The sequence below is a fragment of the Babylonia areolata genome, chromosome 21 (genome assembly GCF_041734735.1).
Source record: "Babylonia areolata isolate BAREFJ2019XMU chromosome 21, ASM4173473v1, whole genome shotgun sequence".
Lineage (NCBI taxonomy): Eukaryota > Metazoa > Mollusca > Gastropoda > Neogastropoda > Buccinidae > Babylonia > Babylonia areolata.
Window position 1 is genome coordinate 20,779,685 of NC_134896.1, and position 22,655 is coordinate 20,802,339.

General features: G+C 37.9%; 1 protein-coding gene across 1 annotated transcript; it reads right to left on the reverse strand.

Moving 5' to 3' along the window:
• Positions 1 to 16: 16 nt before the first annotated feature.
• Positions 17 to 22,236, reverse strand: LOC143295888 (phytanoyl-CoA dioxygenase domain-containing protein 1-like). Its single transcript, XM_076607562.1, has 9 exons — positions 22,045 to 22,236; positions 11,013 to 11,130; positions 10,671 to 10,771; positions 10,096 to 10,237; positions 7,236 to 7,330; positions 5,113 to 5,218; positions 3,696 to 3,780; positions 2,246 to 2,447; positions 17 to 1,667 (listed from the first exon to the last, which is right to left on the reverse strand). The coding sequence occupies exons 1-9, from the start codon at positions 22,204 to 22,206 to the stop codon at positions 1,542 to 1,544; spliced, it is 1,137 nt and encodes a 378-aa protein (XP_076463677.1). The 5' UTR covers positions 22,207 to 22,236; the 3' UTR covers positions 17 to 1,541.
• Between the last annotated feature and the right edge of the window lie 419 nt (positions 22,237 to 22,655).

Consider the following 22,655-nt stretch of genomic DNA (forward strand, 5'->3'; position numbering starts at 1 on the left):
CAAAAACAACATTAACTTATCATGAACGTGACAACTTTATTTAGCAAATATGGCTGATTCAAAGCAATTCAATTCACTCAGAATTCAGTAAGCTGTTCACACCACTATCTATAATATTTCGTCATTATATGCAGGTCACTAAAAAGGGCATAAAGAATTCTACTGGTTCACATATACAATGTAAAAGTGTTCTGTCCAAGTTTCACTATCATGTATATTCCATTATAAATTATAGCATAAAAATCAACAAGAAAAAGAATCATGTATTCAACTTTTCTTTCAGGTAAAAATATAGTGAATGACATTTTTTCCCCATCACCAAGACAAATCAAAAATCACAATAAGACACTTATGAAAAAAGAGTCATAAATTGAATGAAAAACAGAGATTCACTTAAAAAAGACCAGATGGTACTCTTCAACAATGTCAATTTCTAAAACATAATAAATCACATGATACTCATGAAATAAGTCATAAAATGAATGGAAAACAGATTCACTTAAAAGAGTGAAGATGCTCTTCAACATTGTCAGTTTAAACATATCTAACAATTACATATTAAAAACAACCAAAGAAATTGCAAATATAAAAACTACTAAGGCAAAAGCATTAAGTTCAACGCATATCATGAAAAGAAAGCTGCCTTGAAGTCCAAGCATTTGCTGACCAGATAAAAATAATGGCATAAAATTCCAAGGCAAAACCTTCAATATTTTGCATTGAGTCACCATCAATGAAGTCTTTTTTTCACCAAGAAGCTGAATACATGCTGTTGCTAGGACTCAAAATTTTAGCCACAATATGTTGGAGGAAAAAAGAAATTCCTTAAAAGGCATCTCTGGATGACGCATTTCAACATTATTTTTCGTCAAATTCAGCCCATTAAGGAGCCTCAAATTGATGTTCAACATATCCTTCTGTTCAACTTCTAAAGAGGGAACTAAATTTCAATGGTGTTTAGGGCCATTTTCACAATTAAAATTTGTCACTAGTGTGCCCAATGACCCCGTCTTTCCATTTTTTATTGGTAATGGCATACCTCTAAAACAAACCCTGCATATGGCAACGATAAACACGAACAATTACGAAACAAGTTGTGGTTATTTTTAGTTACTTTTGATTCTTTTGTCCGAATAATGTTTTACATTGCACCAGCTATATTTTTTACTTTTTCTTTCTGTGTGTGTCCATGTGTGTGTTTTGCTTATTTTTGTGTGGCACAGACCCCTTAGACCTGAGAGGTGAACAACTCAGTAACAAATCTGAATATTATACACACACACACACACACATATATATATATATATATATATATATATATATATACATACACACACACACACACCAATGCAAACAACAGTTAAAAACATGATTTACATGAGTTGACACTTTGGGTCATGAACCTGTCCAAGTGCTAAGGCCAGAGCAATGGTTTGTAATTCTACCTTTCATTTGCATTTTCCCCTGATCACCACACACAAAAAAAGGAACTTCCATTTGAAAAAAAAAAAGGTTTTGCAAGTAAGTACAATTTCCAGGATTTAGCTTTTGTGCCAAGTCAGCTTGTCCTCTTCCAGTGCGTCAGTGTGTCTGTTCATATGGACCAACTCCCACTTTCTCATCCATGGACCTTGGATAGTTGTGTCGAATTCAGGGTTCTCTTCTTCCTGATTGAATGGAGAATGAATAAAAACATTTGTTATGAAGAAAAATAATTTTCCAAATATCAAAATAGTAGTAGACCTATCATTAAAAGAATACTTTCCAATATGAAGAAAAATATTTCCCTAAAGATCAAAATAGTACTTGATCTACTGTTAAAAGAATACTTTCCTTTATGAAGAAAAATCAAATTCTAAAGATCAAAGTAGTAGTACATTTCTTGTTAAATAAAACATTTCCTTCATGAAGAAAAATGTCATTCTAAGTTGAATATCAACATGTAATCTAGAAGTGATGCTTTAGCTTACATTTTTGAAAGTTATATATATCTATATATACATATCTATCTGTTGTGTGTTATGTTTTAAGTATATCCATACATATGTTTTGAGTTGAAGAAACTCAGATAATGCATGTCTCCGTCTCTGCTATGTATACGTCTGAGTGTCTGTGCTACGTTTGTGTGTCAGTCTCTTGCTATGTATACGTCTGTCTGTATATCTAATCACATGCAGACGCAAAATGTAATTCTGAAAATGTATGCCACAGATGCATGTCTAGATGAATTTGTAGAGCCTCTCACAGCACAGTCCTTGGCCACTGCCTTCAAAGCCATGTTGTGGCGATCCACGCTGTCAAAACAGTCCCAGTCAATTTTCATGTCTGGATTCTCTTTCGTCCTCATCAGCACTCCCTCCTTCAGGTCGTAGAAACCCACAGGGAGATTGGGACGCTGCCAGCGCAAGTCAAGGCTCCACCGAATCTGATCTGACAGGTTGGGTAAACTGACGGCAAGGGAAGGTGGAGGGGGAGAGGGTAGTGGGGGCGGGGTGTGGAGGTGGGGTGGGGGTATGGGGGGATTATTCATGTAATTTACAACTGGTAAAGTCAGATAAAGAAATAAAGATATAGAAAAGGATTGATTAAAGAAAGGACAAATACATTAATAAATCAAAGAAACTAATAAAACTGAATTTACTCGTTTAAAATGAGATAAAATACGCAGAAGTATTTTCAACCATCATGTCTGTTTGGATGTCCCAATTCAGATCTTACAAAATGCACGCAAAATAAACAAACAAATCAAGAAATAATAAATTTACAAATTATTTCATTAACAAATAGAGAAACAAACAGATAAATAAACACAATGCCAAAAAATGTCCATTAATTTACTCTCTGAATATGGTTCACACTGCAGCAAAACAAAAATACTGATCACTAGCAGTCAGTCACATCCCAAGTAATCTGTACCAGCCAGGTATCTTGATCTGTACTGCAATATGGGTAAAAACAGCTGATTTGTTCCCATCTATCACAAAGTGCATTCTTGGGATGGTGTTTGATGATGATATGCTTGATGCCTTGAGGGATGCAGTTGTTTAGTCTTATTTCTCCACCTTTATTTTTGTGGTTTGCATTTTTTGCACCTGTCATGTTCAATGTAAAATAACAGCCCTGTGAATACCCAATGTAATCTCTGTGAATGGATTCAGTAAAGATGTATTGACTGATCGAGTGACTGATATCTTTCAAGTATTGGTGGCTTTGGAAACTCTTCATTTAAAGCAGAGGTTCTGGATCTGTTCATTCTTTTTCTACTTGTGGACTGGAACTCACACATTCACTCATATCTATGAGTAGGCTTTCATGTGTTTCACTATTTTTACCCCTCTATTTAGACAACAATTCTCCATTTTGTGATGGTAGGCATGCTGAATGTATTAATCTTTACATTACCCACCTGATGCCTACATCATTTAAGGGATGTTTAATGTGTGTACTTGACCTTCTGTGTGAGTATACACACAAAGTCAGTTAAGGCACTGGCAGCTCTGCATATAATTATGCTGACCAACCAAGCACTTCCTGTGAAACAAATCCAATGTGCACAGAGCAAATGTCTAATACTTTAGCCACTTACTTATCACAGCTGTCAGGATTCAACAATCAACCACAGCTACAATTCTGGGGAAAAATAAATTCTGTATATTATTTTATTATCAAACACGTCTTTGGGCATAAAGCTTTACCTTCTGTGCGGAATCAGATTGTTAATCAAAAGCATTCCACCATACGGGACACAGCACAGTTGGACATCTTTGTCCATGTCAATACCTGAAAGGAACAATAAAAGGAAATAAATGATTAAAAGACAAGACCAATAATCAATTATAACCAGCTACCGTGGCAAAGTGGTTAGCGTCACGGACTGACAGCTGGAAGGACGTGGGTTTGAATCCCAGCGGAGGTGGGTTTTTTGGCCCGTGGCTGGCTCCTACCCAGAGTTGAGTGTGCTGTGGGCTTAAATGGGGAGATTGGGACCACACAGTCGAGTGTTATCCACTTCAAGGATAAGTCTTTAGGTGTGCTGCTCTAATTACCAGACCAACACTGCAAGTGTCTGTATCTCTCAGGCCTGGTTAATGCCAGGATATCATTATGACAGGAAGCGTAGAGTACAGCCTTGTCACACAGTCCCAAACCAAAATGGACCTCCATAGCAACATCGTCATCGTCCTCCTCCATCATCATCAATATAAACAAAAGTATCAAACTCTGTAGCCTTTCATGCCCTGCTCTCATGGTGACCTCAGTTTCGATACCCCTCCACTTCTGTGCTTGGGGTGAGTCCTGTCAATATCTTCAGTGTTGGCAGATTCATGGGAGGCTGTTGTTTGAGGGACGTGGTGGTGGTCTCCACTCTGGGAGGGACACTCACTCAGTCTGGCTCCGCGACTAAGCCATTATTGTCATTAGTAGAGGGCTTAGTAGGTGGTGTCCTGAGTACGTTAAATCAGTACAGGCACCACTGAACACCACTGAAGTGACTCAGCAGCAGTGCAGGGTCTCCTCTGGCGTGTGGCCTCCTGGCGACCTAACACCGATGGTTCCCTGCCGACGCTGGAACTGTGTGTGGCCGTGTATGGGGAAATCTAAATGAGCAGCGTGGGAGTAATGCCACTAAAATGGTGCAGATGATGGGGCAGCAAAAAAACAAAAAACAAAAACAAAAAAAACAAAAAAACATTTATAATTCCACCTAAAAAAAAAGAAAAAGAAAAAAGCAAACTACGAAAGACATGAAAAAACAACAGCACAAATCACTATGATTATCATAACCCTATGGGGAGATAGGCCCACCTCTCACACAGATATTCCTTGAGACAAGGAAGTAAAATAATACATTGCAACAACAACAACAAAAATAACGAAATCCTCTCAGTAAATACAGGAGCTGGAACAAATACTGACTGCTGAGAATACATTGCAGCAACAATGACAACAAAATCCTCTCAGTAAGTAGGTACAGGAGAAGTTGGAATAAATACTGACTGCTGAGAACACACTGCAGCAGCAGCAACAACAACAACAACAACAAAACAGCAACAAAATCCTCTCAGTAAGTAGGTACAGGAGAGGTTGGAACAAATGCTGACTGCTTCTCACCAAGGGTTTTAACCATTTCCTCTTCCAGCAGCTGAACATACCACGTGGCTCCCCAGCAACACTGGTGTTTGGCCACCTTGCCTTTCAGATGCCCACCAACCGCAACCTAAACATAAAAATAAAAGAAAATTAATCAATTGTTCATTTCAATAACAGCATGTGATAAACAATTCTTTTTCCTATGTTTTAGACAGACAGACAGGATATATGAGCATGTGTGCGTCTGTGTGTCCGGTATTTCTTTTTCCTTTTTCAAACCACTGACCTCCCAATTTTTTTTTTTTTAATTAAAAAATAAAAGGAAGCAGCAGCAGCAGCAGCAAGGTACCGTGAATTCAGTTTAAACTTGTTCATCAATGGCAATGCATTTTCCTTATATGACTCAGTTCAGTTTCTCCGTATGACGTAAAGCTTCCATCCCCACCACCCACTGCTCTTTTCAAATGTGGTGTAGGTACACAGGACACACACACACACACACACAGAGATACACAGATACACAAACATGATAATACACATTCACACACACACACACACAGATACACAAACATGATCATACACATTCACACACACACACACACACACACACATACACTCATGTGCATTTGTTTTTGTTTCAGTAATATTACAAAAGAGTATATAATTTCTGACTATGAGTTGAAGAAACCTTACCTGCATGAAAGTGCCTCTTCACAAGTCACTAGCAACACTGATATTTTTTTACTTTTTACATTCATTATCAGTTGTTTCTCTTCCTAAACTGACAATGTCTCTTTTACTAAGTCCAGTAAGTAATTTTCTTTAACTGTAATTCTATATATTTATTTGAAATCTTCACCTTTAATTCCAACATTCATCTACCATGTTTCCCCCAACTCACCATTCAACTCCACTCCTGCCCCCCCCCCCCCCCCTCCTCTTCTACCTTTGAATGATAACATTCAAATGTGATATCATAATCTTTCACAAAATGTCTATAATCACCAACACGAATGAAGGGACATTTAACAAAATTCCTCCTCCTCCACACACAGACTCACATGCACACACATTCACAAATATACACACTCACACACATGCAAGCACACACACACAACACATAACTGCACTTACATACATACACACACATATAAAGTCACAAGTATATATATACAAAACATAACTCGTACATGTATACAAGAAAACAGAAATTGTATTGTCAGCTGGTGTCCACTGCATACAACAATCAAGTATTCTCTCTGTTCTTGTCATATGTAATTTTTTTTGTTTTGTTTTTTGGCTGCCTGATTGTCAGCACTGTTTCCATGACATCAACATCACACACCTGATCTTGATCCTCCATTAGACGTGTCTTTTCTGATTCAACATACACAGTGCACCATCTACTAAGCACATCTGCTGATGACAATAACTGCATTATCTTGAAACCAAACTAAGTGAGCATCATTCCAGAAGAGACAATTACCACCACCCTCCAATAACCAATTACATCTCCAATGAATCTGCTGACACTGATGACAGAAAAACACCACAAGCATGGAAGTGAAGGGAAAATGAAACAGGTCACCATGCCAGCATGGCATGAATGGCCAGACTTTCAGACAATATTTCTGTATGTGAGGATAAATGAGAATGAAAGTGATGCTCTGCTGCTATTCAATTTAGGTTTGGGACTAAGTGACAAAGCTGTACGCTTTTATTCAGAAAATGTCCAAGTGTCAACCAGGTCCAAGAGATACGCGACACTTACAGCGATGATCAGGAAATTGGAGCATCTCTTCCAAAGTACATCAGTGAAGTGGATGGCACTGCACAGAATGGTCTTAGTCTTCTCACTTCAGCCCATAACATACTGAACTTTGGGTAGGAGCTGGCCACAGGCTCCAAATCCCACACTGATGTTTGCCTCTGATGGGGTTTGAATATGCACCTACCCAGTGCCTTCAGTGCCCGACCTTGACCTCTTTGCCACAGCTGGTAGACAAGTTACTTCACATCTTTGTCTTTCCAAAGTTCAGTGTCAGTGGACTACTGACTCAGTCCTTTCCAGAAATATTGTATACACACTGTCATTATCATTAACATAATACCATTTGTGTGACCCAGTTTGGCAGCAGACTTACCTCCATGCATCCATTTTCCTTGTTTGCATCCAGAAGAGGAATCCAAGCTGTTGGCTGAAGAACATCATAGGATCTGGTATCTAGATAGGCACAATCTGCAGACATGCATAAAGCTAAGAGTTAGAATCTCCTATTTTATGAGAAGGAAAAAGTAACTAGATCCAGAGGTCTTATGACAGATTTAATTCATACTACTTATGTAATTAACTACAAAATATCAATAAATTTGCCAAAGAAATCTGAGCATATATTGTGAAAAAAATGTGCACAGTGAAAATCTGACACGTTTACTTATAAGAATTCACTAGCAGCTGAGTGGCTATAGCCTTCAGATGATGCCCACTTTGATTTCAATGTTAAAAATCATGGCTTTGCACCTAAGCTGGGTTCAACAAATGTTTTCAAAAATGTTTCAGCCAAATTGCAAATTAAAGAGGGTTAACACAGGTTTTTAATCACAAAATCTTAACTTTTTTCAAAACCCTCAAAGTCAAAACTGTAAAACTATCATGCTAGGAATCTGAAAGAAATGCTCAGTAGCCTATTTTGAGTGCTGGCACTGAACAACTGTCTGTTACAAAGATGAGAACTGTTATTTCATTCATGAGATCCTTTCTTTCTTTTTTTTTGTTTTTATATTTGCATTAGATACAACAGATTTCTCCGTGTGAAATTCGGGCTGCTCACCCCAGGGACAGCATGTCACTACTCTACAGCACCACCCTTTTTTTTCTGTATTTTTTCCTGTGTGCAGTTTTATTTGTTTTTCCTATCGAAGTGGATTTTTCTACAGAATTTTGCCAGGAACAACCCCTTTGTTGCCGTGTGTTCTTTAAAGTGCACTAAGTGCATGCTGCACACGGGACCTCGGTTTATCGTCTCATTCGAATGACTAGCATCCAGACCACCACTCAAGGTCTAGTGGAGGGGGAGAAAATATCGGCAACTGAGCTGTGATTTGAACCAGCGTGCTCAGATTCTCTCGCTTCCTAGGCAGACGCATTACCTCTAGGCCATCCCTTGTTATTATTTTTAATAATAAACTTTAGACTCACCAGGAGTGATGTTTTTAAGTTCAAACATATAAGATACAGTTCATACTCACACCCAAACACACAAAACATGACTGGTGCTACAGCTGAAACCACACACATCTGATGCCGGCCACAGCATACATCTAAATGCCAGCTAATATGTTCATACCTAATATTCACATGACTGCGTGTGAAGGCAACAGGTGAGTGATAATCATTATCTGACTTAAATCTGAATTCAGGTGGAACATTTTGCTTATGTGCTTTATCAGTCACTGATAGAAACGATGTTGTTTTCAGTGATGACAGGAAAGATTAGAAACGTTTACAAACCTGAATAATTTTTTAAAACACTTTTAATGACTGTTGGACGCCGTTCTTTTTCTGTCTCTGGACCTTGCATTTGGAATGAACTTCCTCTTTCACTTCGTCAGGTCTCCACACTCAACTCTTTCAAGTCTGGCCTTAAAACCCACCTCTTCACAAGATAGCCTCCCTCCACTGCCTCTTCCTTGTCTTCAGTTTTAGAGTTATGCATGTGTGTAAATGACTGGTGTGAAAGCGCTTAGACTTGTCTCTGCACAAGATTCAGCGTTATATAAATACTATCGTTATTATTATTATTATTATTATGCCAATTTTTACTTTTCTTTCTAAACTTGTATGGACCCTGCTACAGTGCTGCACCAAGAAAAATCAACTGAAAAAACTAAAATTTTTTTCCCTCAATTTTCAAATGCAAAAACTTCAGTCAGGTCACTAAAAAATCTACAGTTACTGTATCACTGGTAGGCTGATCTAAAGTGCTCAGAAAGCAGTTGAAAAAGTTTGAGAGATAAAAGATATTTTGTAATTCCAATCTCAGCTGCGTTAAGGTGGAGATTTTTCTGGTCTCCTGAGTCAACACATGTGCTGACCTGCAAGTGCCTGAACTCGCTCCATGGGAATACAAAACACATGTTAAAGAACCTGTAATCCTCATCAGTGTTCGGTGGGTTATGAAAATAAAAACAGGTGGAACATACCCAGCACGCACAGCCTCGAAAACAGAGTATGGCTGCCAAATTAGTGGGGTAATAATGGAAATACTTGTCAAATCCCATACATAGACACAGTATCAGTATCAGTATCAATAGCTCAAGGAGGCGTCACTGCGTTCGGTCAAATCCATATATGTGCTACACCACATCTGCCAAGCAGATGCCTGACCAGCAGTGTAACCCAACACACTTAGTCAGGCCTTGAGAAAAAAATTGAATAAAAAATAAAATAAAATAAAATAACAAAAAAAATAATAATAAAAAATAAAAAAACAAAACAAAAACAAAACAAACTACTACTAATAATAATACTATTTATAAGGCGCAAAATCTTGATGAAGTCAACTCTAAGCGCACAAAAAAAAAAAAAGGACAACAATGATGATAAATAAGCAAATATACGTAAAAAATGCAGACACACATTCACGCATGCATAACAGATGTGCAACAAACACACAGTTTCACAGATATGAAAGTACAATCAAATGCACATAAACATACATGAGCCCCAACACACACACACACATTACCCTGCACCCCCCCCCCCCCCCCCCCCCCAACCCCGCTTCTCCACACACTCATTTCTAGGCTACGTATCGCAGCTTCCACGGCACACACACACACACTTACTTGTACATACGCCCATATCCCCCACCCCCAACCCCACACACATATATACAAATATATATATGCACACCTGCACCCACACAACCGTGATAAATGAATGTGACAGGAGCAAGTCCCAAATGAGAAGAAGGAAACAACTCTGTTATTTGGAGTAGAGACCTTGGTGCCAAGGGACTGTTGTGGCTTCGTTGCATGGCGTTTTGGTGCGCAGGTTCCACACAGGGTGACCCATGATGTCAGGTCCTATCAGTTGCTCCACCACATTCAACAGACGTGGGCTTGACCACAGGTCTCTGAAAGCCTGTCACATGTTTGCTTCATTTTAGTCTATTGCTGTAAGAAAATGCAAGTCTGTTTTCATTAAAGATTTAAGAGTTTTGTGTCGCTAAAAAAGAAACATACTGTTTGTTTATCTTTTTGTGGCATGTCTTTGCCAAGACTCTATTTTGTTCTGTAGTGCTTTGCCAAGACTGTATTTTGTTCTGTAATTGTATTTGAGCTGTATGAAACAAAAGTATTTGTGGGCAAAATCACAGCCCATTCCAAAACACACACACACACACACACCATGCTAACAAAAATGATAGCATACTCAACACACACACATGCACACACACGCAAAAGATATTTTCATTGTGATAAAATCTTATTATTTACACAGACCTGCAAAATGCATTAAAAAAAAAAAAAAAAAAAAAAAAACCCAAAAAACAGCAGAAGTGAAAATCCCTCACCTGAGTCAGTTTTCCTTGTTTATGGAGGATGATATTAGCACCAGGAAATTCCTTCTCAATGTGTGTCAATCTTTCAAACAGACCGTAGTCTTTGTACAAATCTGTTGAGAAGAAGAAACACAGCAACTGAACATGTGTGTGTGTGTTTACACAGACATAAATGTGAACATACACACACATACTAACACACACACACATACATGCAAACATGATATGCACACATCCAAAACACACATGCACACACAAACACTCTGTCTCTCTCCATCCACAAGTGCAAAAATAATGCCAACAGTTTCTTTCTTTCCCTCTCTTCTATTGACCATTCCAAACACAGGGACTTACTTTTTATCTTTTTTCCATTGTACAGCAAGTTTGCAAGATCATCCACCAACACTTCAATTGATTCACGACAAGCATCCAATTCTTCTTTCTTGAAAAATGATTCCACAATCACATACCCCTGAAAACAAAAATCCACAAATAAGTACACTGAGGTAAACTGTCTTTGTGTTTAATTCAAAGTCACACAAACACACACACACACACACACACACCACTTAACAGATCTATCTTTGCAATTGATGCTAAGATTTCCTTACCAACAATGCAGGTGTTTATATCTCTCAGGCCAGAATAGAAATGAGAGCACAGCCATGTCAAGAAGTCCCAAACCTAAATGGATCCCCACAGCAGCAGCATCATGAGTAGGGACTCATTCAACATAATTGGAATAGAAAACAAAATGTCCCAAATTCTTGAGCACAAAAAAGTGGACATCAGTGACTGGCCTTGGACATATGATCAACTTTGTATTTGATTGCTTTTATGCCACAATCCCTGAAGGTGTGCTATTCATTTTCCACATTTGTATTCACTTTAAATAGCCAGATTTTTTACCTTCACACTACATGCCAATTATGAGCAAGTAAAATGCTGTTTTCTTCAGAGTTGGTTTGATACTCCCATGTACTGATACTCTCCCTGTTCAACAGCTGTGTTAAACTGTATTATGCACTGGTAGATATATATGTATAAAATAATTGTACACAATAATAACAAGAGGCAAAGCCTTCAAGACTCACTTGTGCTTCACACTTTATCCAGTAAAGGAATTATGAGGAGAAAATTTTTTTTTTTAAATTCACTGAAAAGTGCTCTGCATTAAATATGATATATAAGATAAGCTTGGGAGAAAAAAATAATTAAAAAAAAAAGGCATGGGAGAGGGGTCAAACTAGTCATGTTCAGTTGGATGCAAGCAGACTAATCCCCAAGACTGTGGCACATCTGATGTCAAATGACTAAATCTAAAACTTAAAACAATGTTGACACTTTCTTCTTGGAGTATAAAAAGATCTGATTGTCCTGATGTAAAATCATGCTTTTTGTGTTTTATTATATCTAGATTATTCTTTTATTTCCACATGACACATGAAACCTTGCAATCTCCTTCAAGCACATACTAACACATGGTTGACTCTAGATCTGCACAAACCAGTCTACAACAGGCTGATAGAAAACAATTAATTCAATTTTTCTTTTATGTTCATTCCAGTCAATTCAGTGTCCACTTTAGAATATTTATATACAGTAAACATGTCAATGGTGTAGTTTGTATCACTGTCAGTGTTCTGTCCAGAATTTGGGTTTCTTTCCTTTTAATTGTGAACAAAAAACATGAGGTCATGATGTCTTCAAACACATCCTACCTTTTAGTTTTACTTTGGACAATCAGACACTCAGACACACACAGACAACCAAACACTGGGTTAAAACACAGACTCATTTTGTTTACACAAGTGAGTCAAAAATAAGGATGTTTGTGAAAGTCAAACTTGGAATTTCAGAATTTGAACAGTGACAGAATGAAAGGATAAACATGTTGATCTATTTATGTGCATATCATGGGGCACACACATGCACAAATTCACACAAATACACATAAACACACACAGAAAGCACACATACATAGTCATCATCATCTCTCATTACCATGTCATGGTAATGAGACTTTTGTTTTTCAAAATCTGTAAATTTCTGTATAATTATAAACTGACATGGAGAAGAAAACAAGAGAAAGAAATAATCACAACTTGTACCTCAATTGGTTGTCTGTTAATCTGTGACATACAAGGAAAAGCAGTGCATGACATCAAGTTTTATGAGGAAATTTACAGGAACATTGAAATAGTTAAAAATAAAGTGTTTTTAAAAAAGTGTAAAGAATATAGATATAAAAATACTTGATAGGTAAAAAAAAAAAAAAAATTTTTTAAATGTATTAAAAGCTGCACAGTCAAGAAAATTCAAAGCAATAAAACTGAAGTGGAAATCTAGATATGCTGTGAATTGTATCCTTTTTTCAAAAAAAAGCTTTTGGTACTATGGATTACTATTATCACAATTATGCATTAAGATGTAACTCAAGCTATAAATTCTAGGCATTGGAAAAAAATGCATAAAAGTTGCACAGTCAAGAAAATTCAAAACACTAAAACACGAGCAGAAATCTAGATATGTTGTGAATTGTATCCTTTTTTTTTTTTTTTTTTTTTTTTTTTTTTTTTTTTTATAACCTTTTGGCACTATAGATTACTATGATCACAATTATGCTTTAAGATGTACCTGAAGCTATAAATTTTGGGCAAAACATATACAACGTGAAATGACCTATATTTTGAACATGAAACAACACTTGTAGCAAACTACCATGTTTTTAGTTTGCCTTTACATGGTTTTGGGGACCAGTAATGGAAGGAACAGCTTGATCTCTGACCAGTAATGGAAGGAACAGCTTGATCTCTGACTCTGACCAGTAATGGAAGGAACAGCTTGATCTCTGACTCTGACCAGTAATGGAAGGAACAGCTTGATCTCTGACTGGCATAGAACAGACTGAACGAATGTGTCATTGTCGACCATTTTTCGGACCTGTATAGCAAGATGGCTGCACATTAGTTTAGAGACTGAATCTTTATCAAAATCAGGCACAATAACCCTAAATATAGTCAAAACCACTGAAAATGGGCCACAACATTTACTATTGGTAATTTCCATTCATATATGCATGAAAATTGACATTGAAATAGGTACCTGAGTTTAGGATATTAAAGTGGGACTTTACCAAAACCTAACACAAAGGAACACAAAACAAAATATCCTGGTTTATCTCTTCATGGTTGGGTGGCTATGATTGTATGAACAAACCAGTGCAGCTTAGGCGCATCCTTTTTTACACCAGTTATATAAAGAAAATAAGTATAAATTAAGTATAAATTGCTGCTGTTATGCTTCGTTAATACTACTCTGAATAATAATGGTTTGAGCAGTTAGTTGATCCAGAAACCTCATCCCACCATTTCACATGCTTGGTTCAAGAATAAGGTACACTAGTGTACCTCCCACACCCCTCGTTGTATTTATATAGCCGACCTGGCTCCTACAACGTACCCCATTAAAGTCAAAAAGCTTCTTGCCTCTTTTATTCTTTTAGAGTCTTATCTCTATTAGGCCAGGGAATTTAGATTAAAATTTGCATTTGGTCAAAATGTGTGCAACAAAACCGTTCTTTTTACAGTAAAATAGAATAAATCATACTGATCACACTGATATAAAGTTGACCACTATAGGGGGGCGGGAACATAAGTAGATTTTGATTTTTAATGTCCAGAATCGAATGCTTTTATTACTTCTGCCTGTGTCAGAGCACCTTACAAAGAGTCACAAGGCAAGAACATGCGAAGGTTACGCAAGTGCGGTACAAGGGGTCGCCAGAGGAAAGCGTTCAGCGCGGTACAGTACATGTGACTGACTGCTGCCATGCTGATGCTGATCTGTGAACAGGTCACTGTGGCAGACAACTGATTCTGAACAGAAAGCTAGGAACAGAACTCTCTGGGGTCAAAAGGAAACAAACATTTTCAAGTTCGTGTATTTTATACTAAATTGGTAGAAGACGCAAATCCGCTTTTATGAATGTTTCCCAGTTTCTTACCATTCATGACATATCATAAAGAATGAAATCGGTATTATACCGACTGCAAAAGTGAATTTACGAAGGCAGCACAGGATCATTTAGTTCATAAGTACAATTTTGTTGATATTTTATGCAATGCACAACTTGGATATACTCCATGATCTGCTTATTAACGTGTAGAATATAAATATCTAAATATGTGTTAACCCGGTTTGGTTTCAATGAAACTTATGGGCGCTCTGTCCAGACAATAAATTCATAAAGTATGGAGAGCAGATGATGGCAAAATTGAACATCATGTCTTGATGTGAAAAAAACGGTATGAAATATATATTTTTCTTTGGAAATGAACCGGTATTTGCAAATGTGACTCACGAACCCTGGCGCAGTAGACGTCAATTTAGCGTGGGACATAAATAATAATCATAATGATAACAGCGGATCATAAATTTTATTAATGATTATGTAAAACTTTGTTGTAACATGTGTAACATTGAATCCAAGTTACCAGAACTAACTTTCCCGACACAGATGTTTGAATTACAGGATTTATAATAATGATAGTAATGAATATATCAAGCGATCCTTCAGTAGCCAATGCAATCCATTCAAACAAAGCCTGTGCAAAATTATGTATTTTATCAATGATTACCTAAAACCTTATGACACATGTAACATGGAACCCAAAATACTTAACTAACTTCCCCACCCTGGATGATTTTATTTTTCAGAACACTGCAGGCACTCCATTTTCACATCAATTCTCCCCAGTGTTTAACTGTTTAATGTACTATTGTTCATCTTATTATGAAATGGGAATTGTATGATTTATACCACTTGGCAAAAGTTTTCCTCTTTATCTGAAGAATTGTGATCAAAACACAGGATTCTTTGTATCTTTCTATTCGATCAATCAACAGAAAACTGATTAGTGTTATCATGTCCTCACAGTGAACACTAATCATGTCCTCACAGTGAACACATATATAGGACTGCAGAAAAACAAAATGTAATAAATGTAAGACTATCAGAAAAACCAAACCAAACAACAACAACAAACAACAACTAAAAATAAGGAATTTTATTATCTGCGTAAAGCAGAACCAAAGAACATGTGTTCCGTGTACGAATGTGACACTGGACTTCATCTCAAGCACTACTAAACGTGAAATGCTTCAAACTTAATTAATTTTAAGAAATTCATTCACAATCAATGTAGAGTTTGATTTTCAGAACTTGTTTGATGTAAAATGTGGCTGTTCCAATCAAATTCTGCAAAACAATAAGCATGCGTAGGGAATAACGTCTTTCGGATACAACAATTTTTTTCATTCCACACTTCGTCTGTCTTGTAAACTGATAAACTACATCATTTCATGATCAGTAAAACTTCACAAGACAGCAAAAGCCAGAACCAAGATAATTTAAGGGGGTGATTTTCTACTTTGAATTTTGTAGTTTGGAACTTTTGATGCAACAAGTCTTCAACTGAAAGCAGTCTTACCGAACTACATGCACTGACATGGTTCGAAATCTTACGCCAGTATCCAAATATTACCGCATCTCGCCATGTGTCAGAAACAGTGACTGCCGTGTCTAAACTTAATCGGATGTGAGAAAAATGTACAAACAAACCATAACAATGACAAAATTAACATACACAGTTTTTTTTTTTTTTAAATATAGCAACCACGGGGTGCAAATGAACATATCGCAGATTTCAAGTTTCATGTAACATATATATATCTACATTTCACACACTGTTGGAAACAACACATTCTCTGAATCTGTGTTCAAACAAACACGATTGAAGGGTGTTTGTTAAACTGATTTACGCTTTCCCGTGATGAATCCACATGATTTATGTGAAAACAGTTCTAATTTTGTTTAAATGTATATTTTTATCGGGTCGTTTACATGCACAGAAGTAACACAGAAAAGCGGAACTGAAAATTAATCCTGATAACATGCAGAACATTTGAATAATTATTGTAAACACATGTTTATACTGAATCAGACTGAGAGACCCCATTTCGAACAAAGTTTTGGAGACTGACCCATTTTCATCTTCCAGACAGTCTTTGCTCTTCATGACTATCTGATGCACCTCAGTTTGCCGCCACCATACTAGAGCCAGATATATTTTCTTTTCCACGCTAAACTGACGTGTCTACTGCGCCAGGATTCGTGAGTCACATTTGCAAATACTGCTTCATTTCCAAAGAAAAATATATATTTCATACCGTTCTTTCTACATCAAGACATGATGTTGGTCGATTTTGTCATCATCTGCCTTCCATGCTTTCTGAATTAATTGTCTGGACAGTGCTCCGACAATGTTCATTGAAACAAACCTAGTTAACACGTATTTAGATATTCATATACTACAAATTAATAAGCAGAGCATGAAGTATTTCCAAGTTGTGCACTGCGTAAAATGTCAACATAATTGTTCTTATGAACAAAATGATCCCGTGCTGCCTTTGTAAATTCACCTTTGCTGTCAGTATAATACTGATTTCATTCTTTATGAAATGTCATGGTAAGAAACTGTAAAACATTCATAAAAGCAAATTTGTGTTTTCTACCAATTTAGAATATAATAGATGAAATTAAAAATGTTTGTTTCCTTTTGACCCCAAAGAGTTCTCTTATTTTCTGTACGGTATCTGTCATTTGCCGCAGTGTCCTACTAACGGAGGTATAGGACAGCATCAGCGCGGCAGCAGTCAGTCACAAGTACTGTAACGAGCCAAACGCTTTCCTCTGGCGATCCGTTATACTGCGCTTGCGTATCCCTGGCTTGCTCTTGCCTTGCGACTCTGAAAGGGGCTCTCTCATGGCCAGAAGTGTGACAAACAATTATTAAAAACCAAAATCTAATTATGTTCCTGCCCTCCTACAGCAGTCAACTTTATATCAGTGTGATCAGTATGATTTATTCCATTTTATCGTGAAGAGAACGGTTTTGTTGCACACATTTTGACCATTTTTTTTTTTATCTGCCCTGGACTACATGCCCCACACCCCATCTCCAGCACCCCGTGTTTTTTCAAAACACTTCAACGTTAACTGCTTCGGTTATGGGCAAGGGTCGCTTTCCGCATGGTGCCATACGGTGACCACAGAGCTGAAGATGGACAAGTTCAACGGGATTGGAGAAAAGCAACTGTTTCTCCTATCTTCAAAAAAGGTAGCCACCTACAACCACGTAACTACAGGCTGGTCAGCCTCACATGCATACTCTGTAAGGTGATGGAAAAACTCATCAGAGAAAAGGTCATCATGCACCTGGTTGAAAATCAACTTATCAGCAAGCAGCAGCACGCTTTCGTGCATGGGAGATCCTGTGTTACGCAGTTACTGAATGTTATGGACACCTGGACAGAGATTCTAGATGCAGGAGGCAGCGTCGATATCATATACATGGACTTCATGAAGGCATTCGACTCCGTGCCCCATCGACGTCTCCTCATGAACCTTGCAGCGTATGGCATCCAAGGCAAGGTCTTCAACTGGATCTGGACATTTTTGACAGGCAGGCAGCAGCGAGTAGTCATGAACGGAGAAAAATCACAAAAATTTGCACCAGTGAAGTGAAACTGTTTGCAAATGACACAAAACTGTACACCCGCAGTGACATCCCAGGAGCCACGACTGTCTTGCAAGATGACCTCGACAAACTACAGCAGTGGTCGCAGGATTGGCTACTTCGCTTTCATCAGCAAAAATGCAGCATCCTGAAACTCGGTAACAAAAGGTCAGAAGTGAAATACACCATGCAAGATGGAATACAGGGCACAATAGTGCTGGAGGAGCATGAACATGAGAAAGACCTTGGCGTCTATGTCGACAACAAGTTATGCTTTAAGGAACATGTAGCAAAAAGTACTGCAAAAGCCAATAGAGCTGTTGGCATCATCCGGCGCACTTTTGACTTCCTCAGCAACGACCTCTTTGTCCAGCTTTATAAGAGCCTTGTGCGTCCTATCCTGGAGTATGGCCACTCTGTGTGGCAGCCGCACCACAAAACCCTTTGTAGTGAAGTGGAGGACGTGCAACGACGAGCAACCAAGCTGTTGGCATCACTGAGAGACAAGCCGTACCCTGAGAGGCTGGCGATCCTGGGACTACCTACTCTTGAGCATCGCAGAAATAGAGGCGATATGATTGATATGTATAAATACATACACGGGATCTACGATTCTGATCGGCCGAAGTTCGAGATCATTAGTGACCGCGCAACAAGAGGAAACAGTCTCAGGATCAACAAACAACATTGTAGGTTGGATGTTCGCAGCGGGTGGTCAACATGTGGAATGACCTCCCAGATTTTGTGGTCAGAGCGCCATCCATGAACAGCTTCAAAGGCAGGCTCGACGCTCATTGGACAGATTTGGCGAGTGTCTACACTCCAACTTGTCAGTCCTGATTATTTAGAAATCATATTAGTATTTATCATATCATATCATATCATATCAAGGCGTGCAGGCCTGACGAGGCCTTTTGCCCGCTTGATGTGGGGAAGAAAAAGAGAGTCCCCACATATGTCTGATGCATTTTTCAACATTGAGTGCGCAATGCTTGAAAAATCAATAAATATGTAAACGAGTTTTGTATTTAAAATTTTTCAAATGAATATCAAGATAATTTTTAAATGTATTCACTGTTCCTGCGGAAACAACATCTTGTGACAAATTGTTCCAAACATTTGTTACTCTGTTAGTAAAGACTAGCATTCCGGTCAATCTATTGGCTTTTTTAATGGTTTCATTAACATGAACATCAAAAGAGAGACCAGAGTCAACAATGACTCCAAGATCTCTCTCCGGTGAAGTCTCCTGCAAGTCCGTACCATTCATATAATACTTATAATGTGGATTATTTCTGCCTACGTGTAAAACTTTACATTTATTGTTATTAAATTTAATTTGCCATCTATCAGTCCAGTGTACTAAATTATCAATACTAACTTGGAATTTCAATCTACTAACATCATAATCTACTTCCTCATATATCTTTGTATCGTCTGCAAAGATTTTCACAAAACAGTCTAGTATGTCAGGCATGTCATTTATATAATATACAAAGAGTGTGGGCCCCAAGACTGCCTTGGGGAACACCACCACTCACCTTAACAGGACACGATGACTCAGTCCCTACTGATACGTACTGTGTTCTCTCATCTAAGAAGTCTTTTATCCATTCCAACAATTTACCGCAAATACCGTACCCTTGCAATTTAGCAATTAACCTATTATGTGGAACTTTATCAAACGCCTTCTCTAAGTCCAGATAAATTACATCCATTGGTTTATTGTTTTCAAGTGACTGCATCCAGTCATGTACAGTATTCAGCAACTGAGTCACACAGGATCTACCACTGGTAAAGCCAAACTGATAATCAGACAGTAAGTCGTTATCAATCAAATGTTTATTCAAAGTATCACGTATGAAACCTTCAAAAACTTTACATACAACTGATGTCAAACTTACTGGTCGATAGTTTCCAGGGTCTTATTTGTTACCTTTCTTAAATATTGGTTTTACTTGTGCTACTTTCCATGCCTGTGGGATCTTACCATATGATACAGTCTTAACAAACAGAATCTTTAAGGGAATAGCTAAACTATTATGCAATTCTTTTAGCAAATAAGGGTGCATTCCATCAGGACCATTGGATTTATTTACCTTTAACTGTGAAAGTTTGTCACTAATAATCTTTTCTGAAACTTCAACATAATCTGTTGAAGCCTTGCATTCTGACTCAAAAGAAGGAACATTGGTGACATCTTCCACTGTGAAAACACTAGAGAAAAACAAATTTAGGACCTCAGCCTTTTCTTTGTCATTGTTAGTTAAAGTTCCACCAGGTGTTCTTAAGTTCGGAATAATCTCCTTTGGTTTAGTTTGTGATGCAATATAATTAAACAGTCTCTTTGGGTCACTTTAAATCTTCTTTGCAATAGACATCTCTTTTTCCTTGGTAGCTTTTCGTAATGCCCTCTTAACCCTCAAAGTGCTGGATATAATAAAACATACATACAGAAATTATGCTTAAAACAAAGGGATAGTTTGCCTCCGCTACCTGTGCTCTGATTTGGGGCATTTGTATGCTTATCAGTAAGAATAAATAGGTAAACCTATATATTTTTGGAAAGTAGAGTGAATGAAGAATCAGATAAAAGTAAGAAAAAGGCTGCACCTTGTATGTAGTTGGAGATATTCCATAGGATATAATAAACAAATTTTGCACACTTGTTTTCCAAAAACGTCAACCACAATGTTTATAGGTATTTTCAAATCTTTTACAGAGTCAAAATCTCAAAACTGGAATTAAACTGTACAAAAAATGTTCTGGCTGCAGAATCATGATATGAATACAACTGAAACAATGAAATTATAAGCAATGTATTATTTGTTTGAGACACACCCACCGACGCCACGCATGCGCACATCTACAATACTTTATGCAATCACAGGCAAAAACGGAAATAAATGTCTTCTTTTAGCTAATGTTGCTTTCAAAAGCAGCAAGAATGCTTTAAATCAAAATAATTTCCAGTTTTCTAGCTTGATTTGGTCAAGAAATCGCAATAGACCCATGCCTAACCCACTTTACCACCCCTCCCCACCCACATCACCCACCCCCCAGTTTTTGTGACTGGAGACACAAAACTGAATGAACAACAAGCAAGCCAGCATGCCCAAGTGTCAAAATAACAAAGCCGTTTTCACCAGAATCCCTGTCAGCAAACGAATCATCACTGGTGACAAGGTCACTCATTTCCTGAGCTTTGTCAACTTCAGTGTCATTCATTGTTTACAAAAAATACGAAGATCTGGACTTATAAACTCGGTCAAATTTTGTGCAAACACAAGCAGTGAGGCAGTAACACCAGAACGAGGCAGTTTTACGAAGGCTGCCGAGTATAGCCTACGATGTCGGACCTTATGTAAACAGAGCCACGATCGTGGCCCATCGCACTTTACCGGGAAAGCCACGATCGTGGCTCATCGCGCTCTCCGGGTGCAATTGACCTTTTCCCTTGGTAGCTTTTCGTAATGCCCTCTTAACCTGATTTCGAGCACGTGCATAAGCATTATAATTTTCAGTCGTCCTATACTTCTTATACCATCTGAAGGTCCTTCTTTTCAATCGTATCTTTTCCAAAACACAAAGTATTTGCCACACGTACCAGTGCCACGCATGCCACTTAAAATGTACGTGAAATTGGAAAGATGAACTGGCCCATTGGGCCTCAAACATCTACAACGCCAAGGTCAAGGTCAAGGAATTGAGGCTGCTAAAGTGCGATTACACTGAACATAGATTCTAATATCTCAGGTTGTCAGCCCTGTGTCGATGGAGTTCGGGGGGGGATGACTAACACTGACCTTTTCAAAAAACTGCTTGATCATACGATCTGGCAGTTGCCCTGGTTTCTTCTCCAACGGTTGTTCCGGCATGCCTTTGATGTTGAAGACATCCGGATATGTTTCAGTTATTTCACCGGGAAGTACCGCCTGCAATTTTGTTTGTGTTGCATCGGCCGCCATTTCTCTAAAATTCCATGACACACTTGCACACATCCGGGTTACTGTGTTGCCAGTGCATGCGAACTGATCCATGTACGTCACACAGTATTTTTAGTTGGAAAAATGCGCATGATTGCAACCAGATAATGCTTCTGATGGAGTTCATGTTGGACAACATCGATGGGCAGTCAGTTTCTTCTGTGGCTGCCATAGGCTCCTGCTAGAGTACAAATAGCAAATTAAAGTTGAAATGATCAAAAACAACAACAAAAACAGTGTTACTTTCTTTGGGTTTAAAATCCTAGTCATTTTGCCAACAGCGTTTGTATGTGTGTGTGTGTGTGAGAGAGAGAGAGGATAATGTGAATATATAGGCGCCCATTCCCTACTGGAGCTCAAAGAGATTTACAAAAAACAGGTAAACACACACACACGTACACCCACAAATATGAAGTATATATATATATATA

What these genes read in the sequence shown, in the direction of transcription:
- LOC143295888 (XM_076607562.1), bottom strand. Translation starts at nt 22,206, where the DNA reads ATGGCGGCCGATGCAACACAAACAAAATTGCAGGCGGTACTTCCCGGT. An exon ending in AACAGTCCCTTGGCACCAAG is followed by an intron (nt 7,331 to 10,095) that starts GTCTCTACTCCA and finishes GCATGTCTGCAG; the next exon opens with ATTGTGCCTATCTAGATACC. An exon ending in AGGAAAATGGATGCATGGAG is followed by an intron (nt 5,219 to 7,235) that starts GTAAGTCTGCTG and finishes TTTTATGTTTAG; the next exon opens with GTTGCGGTTGGTGGGCATCT.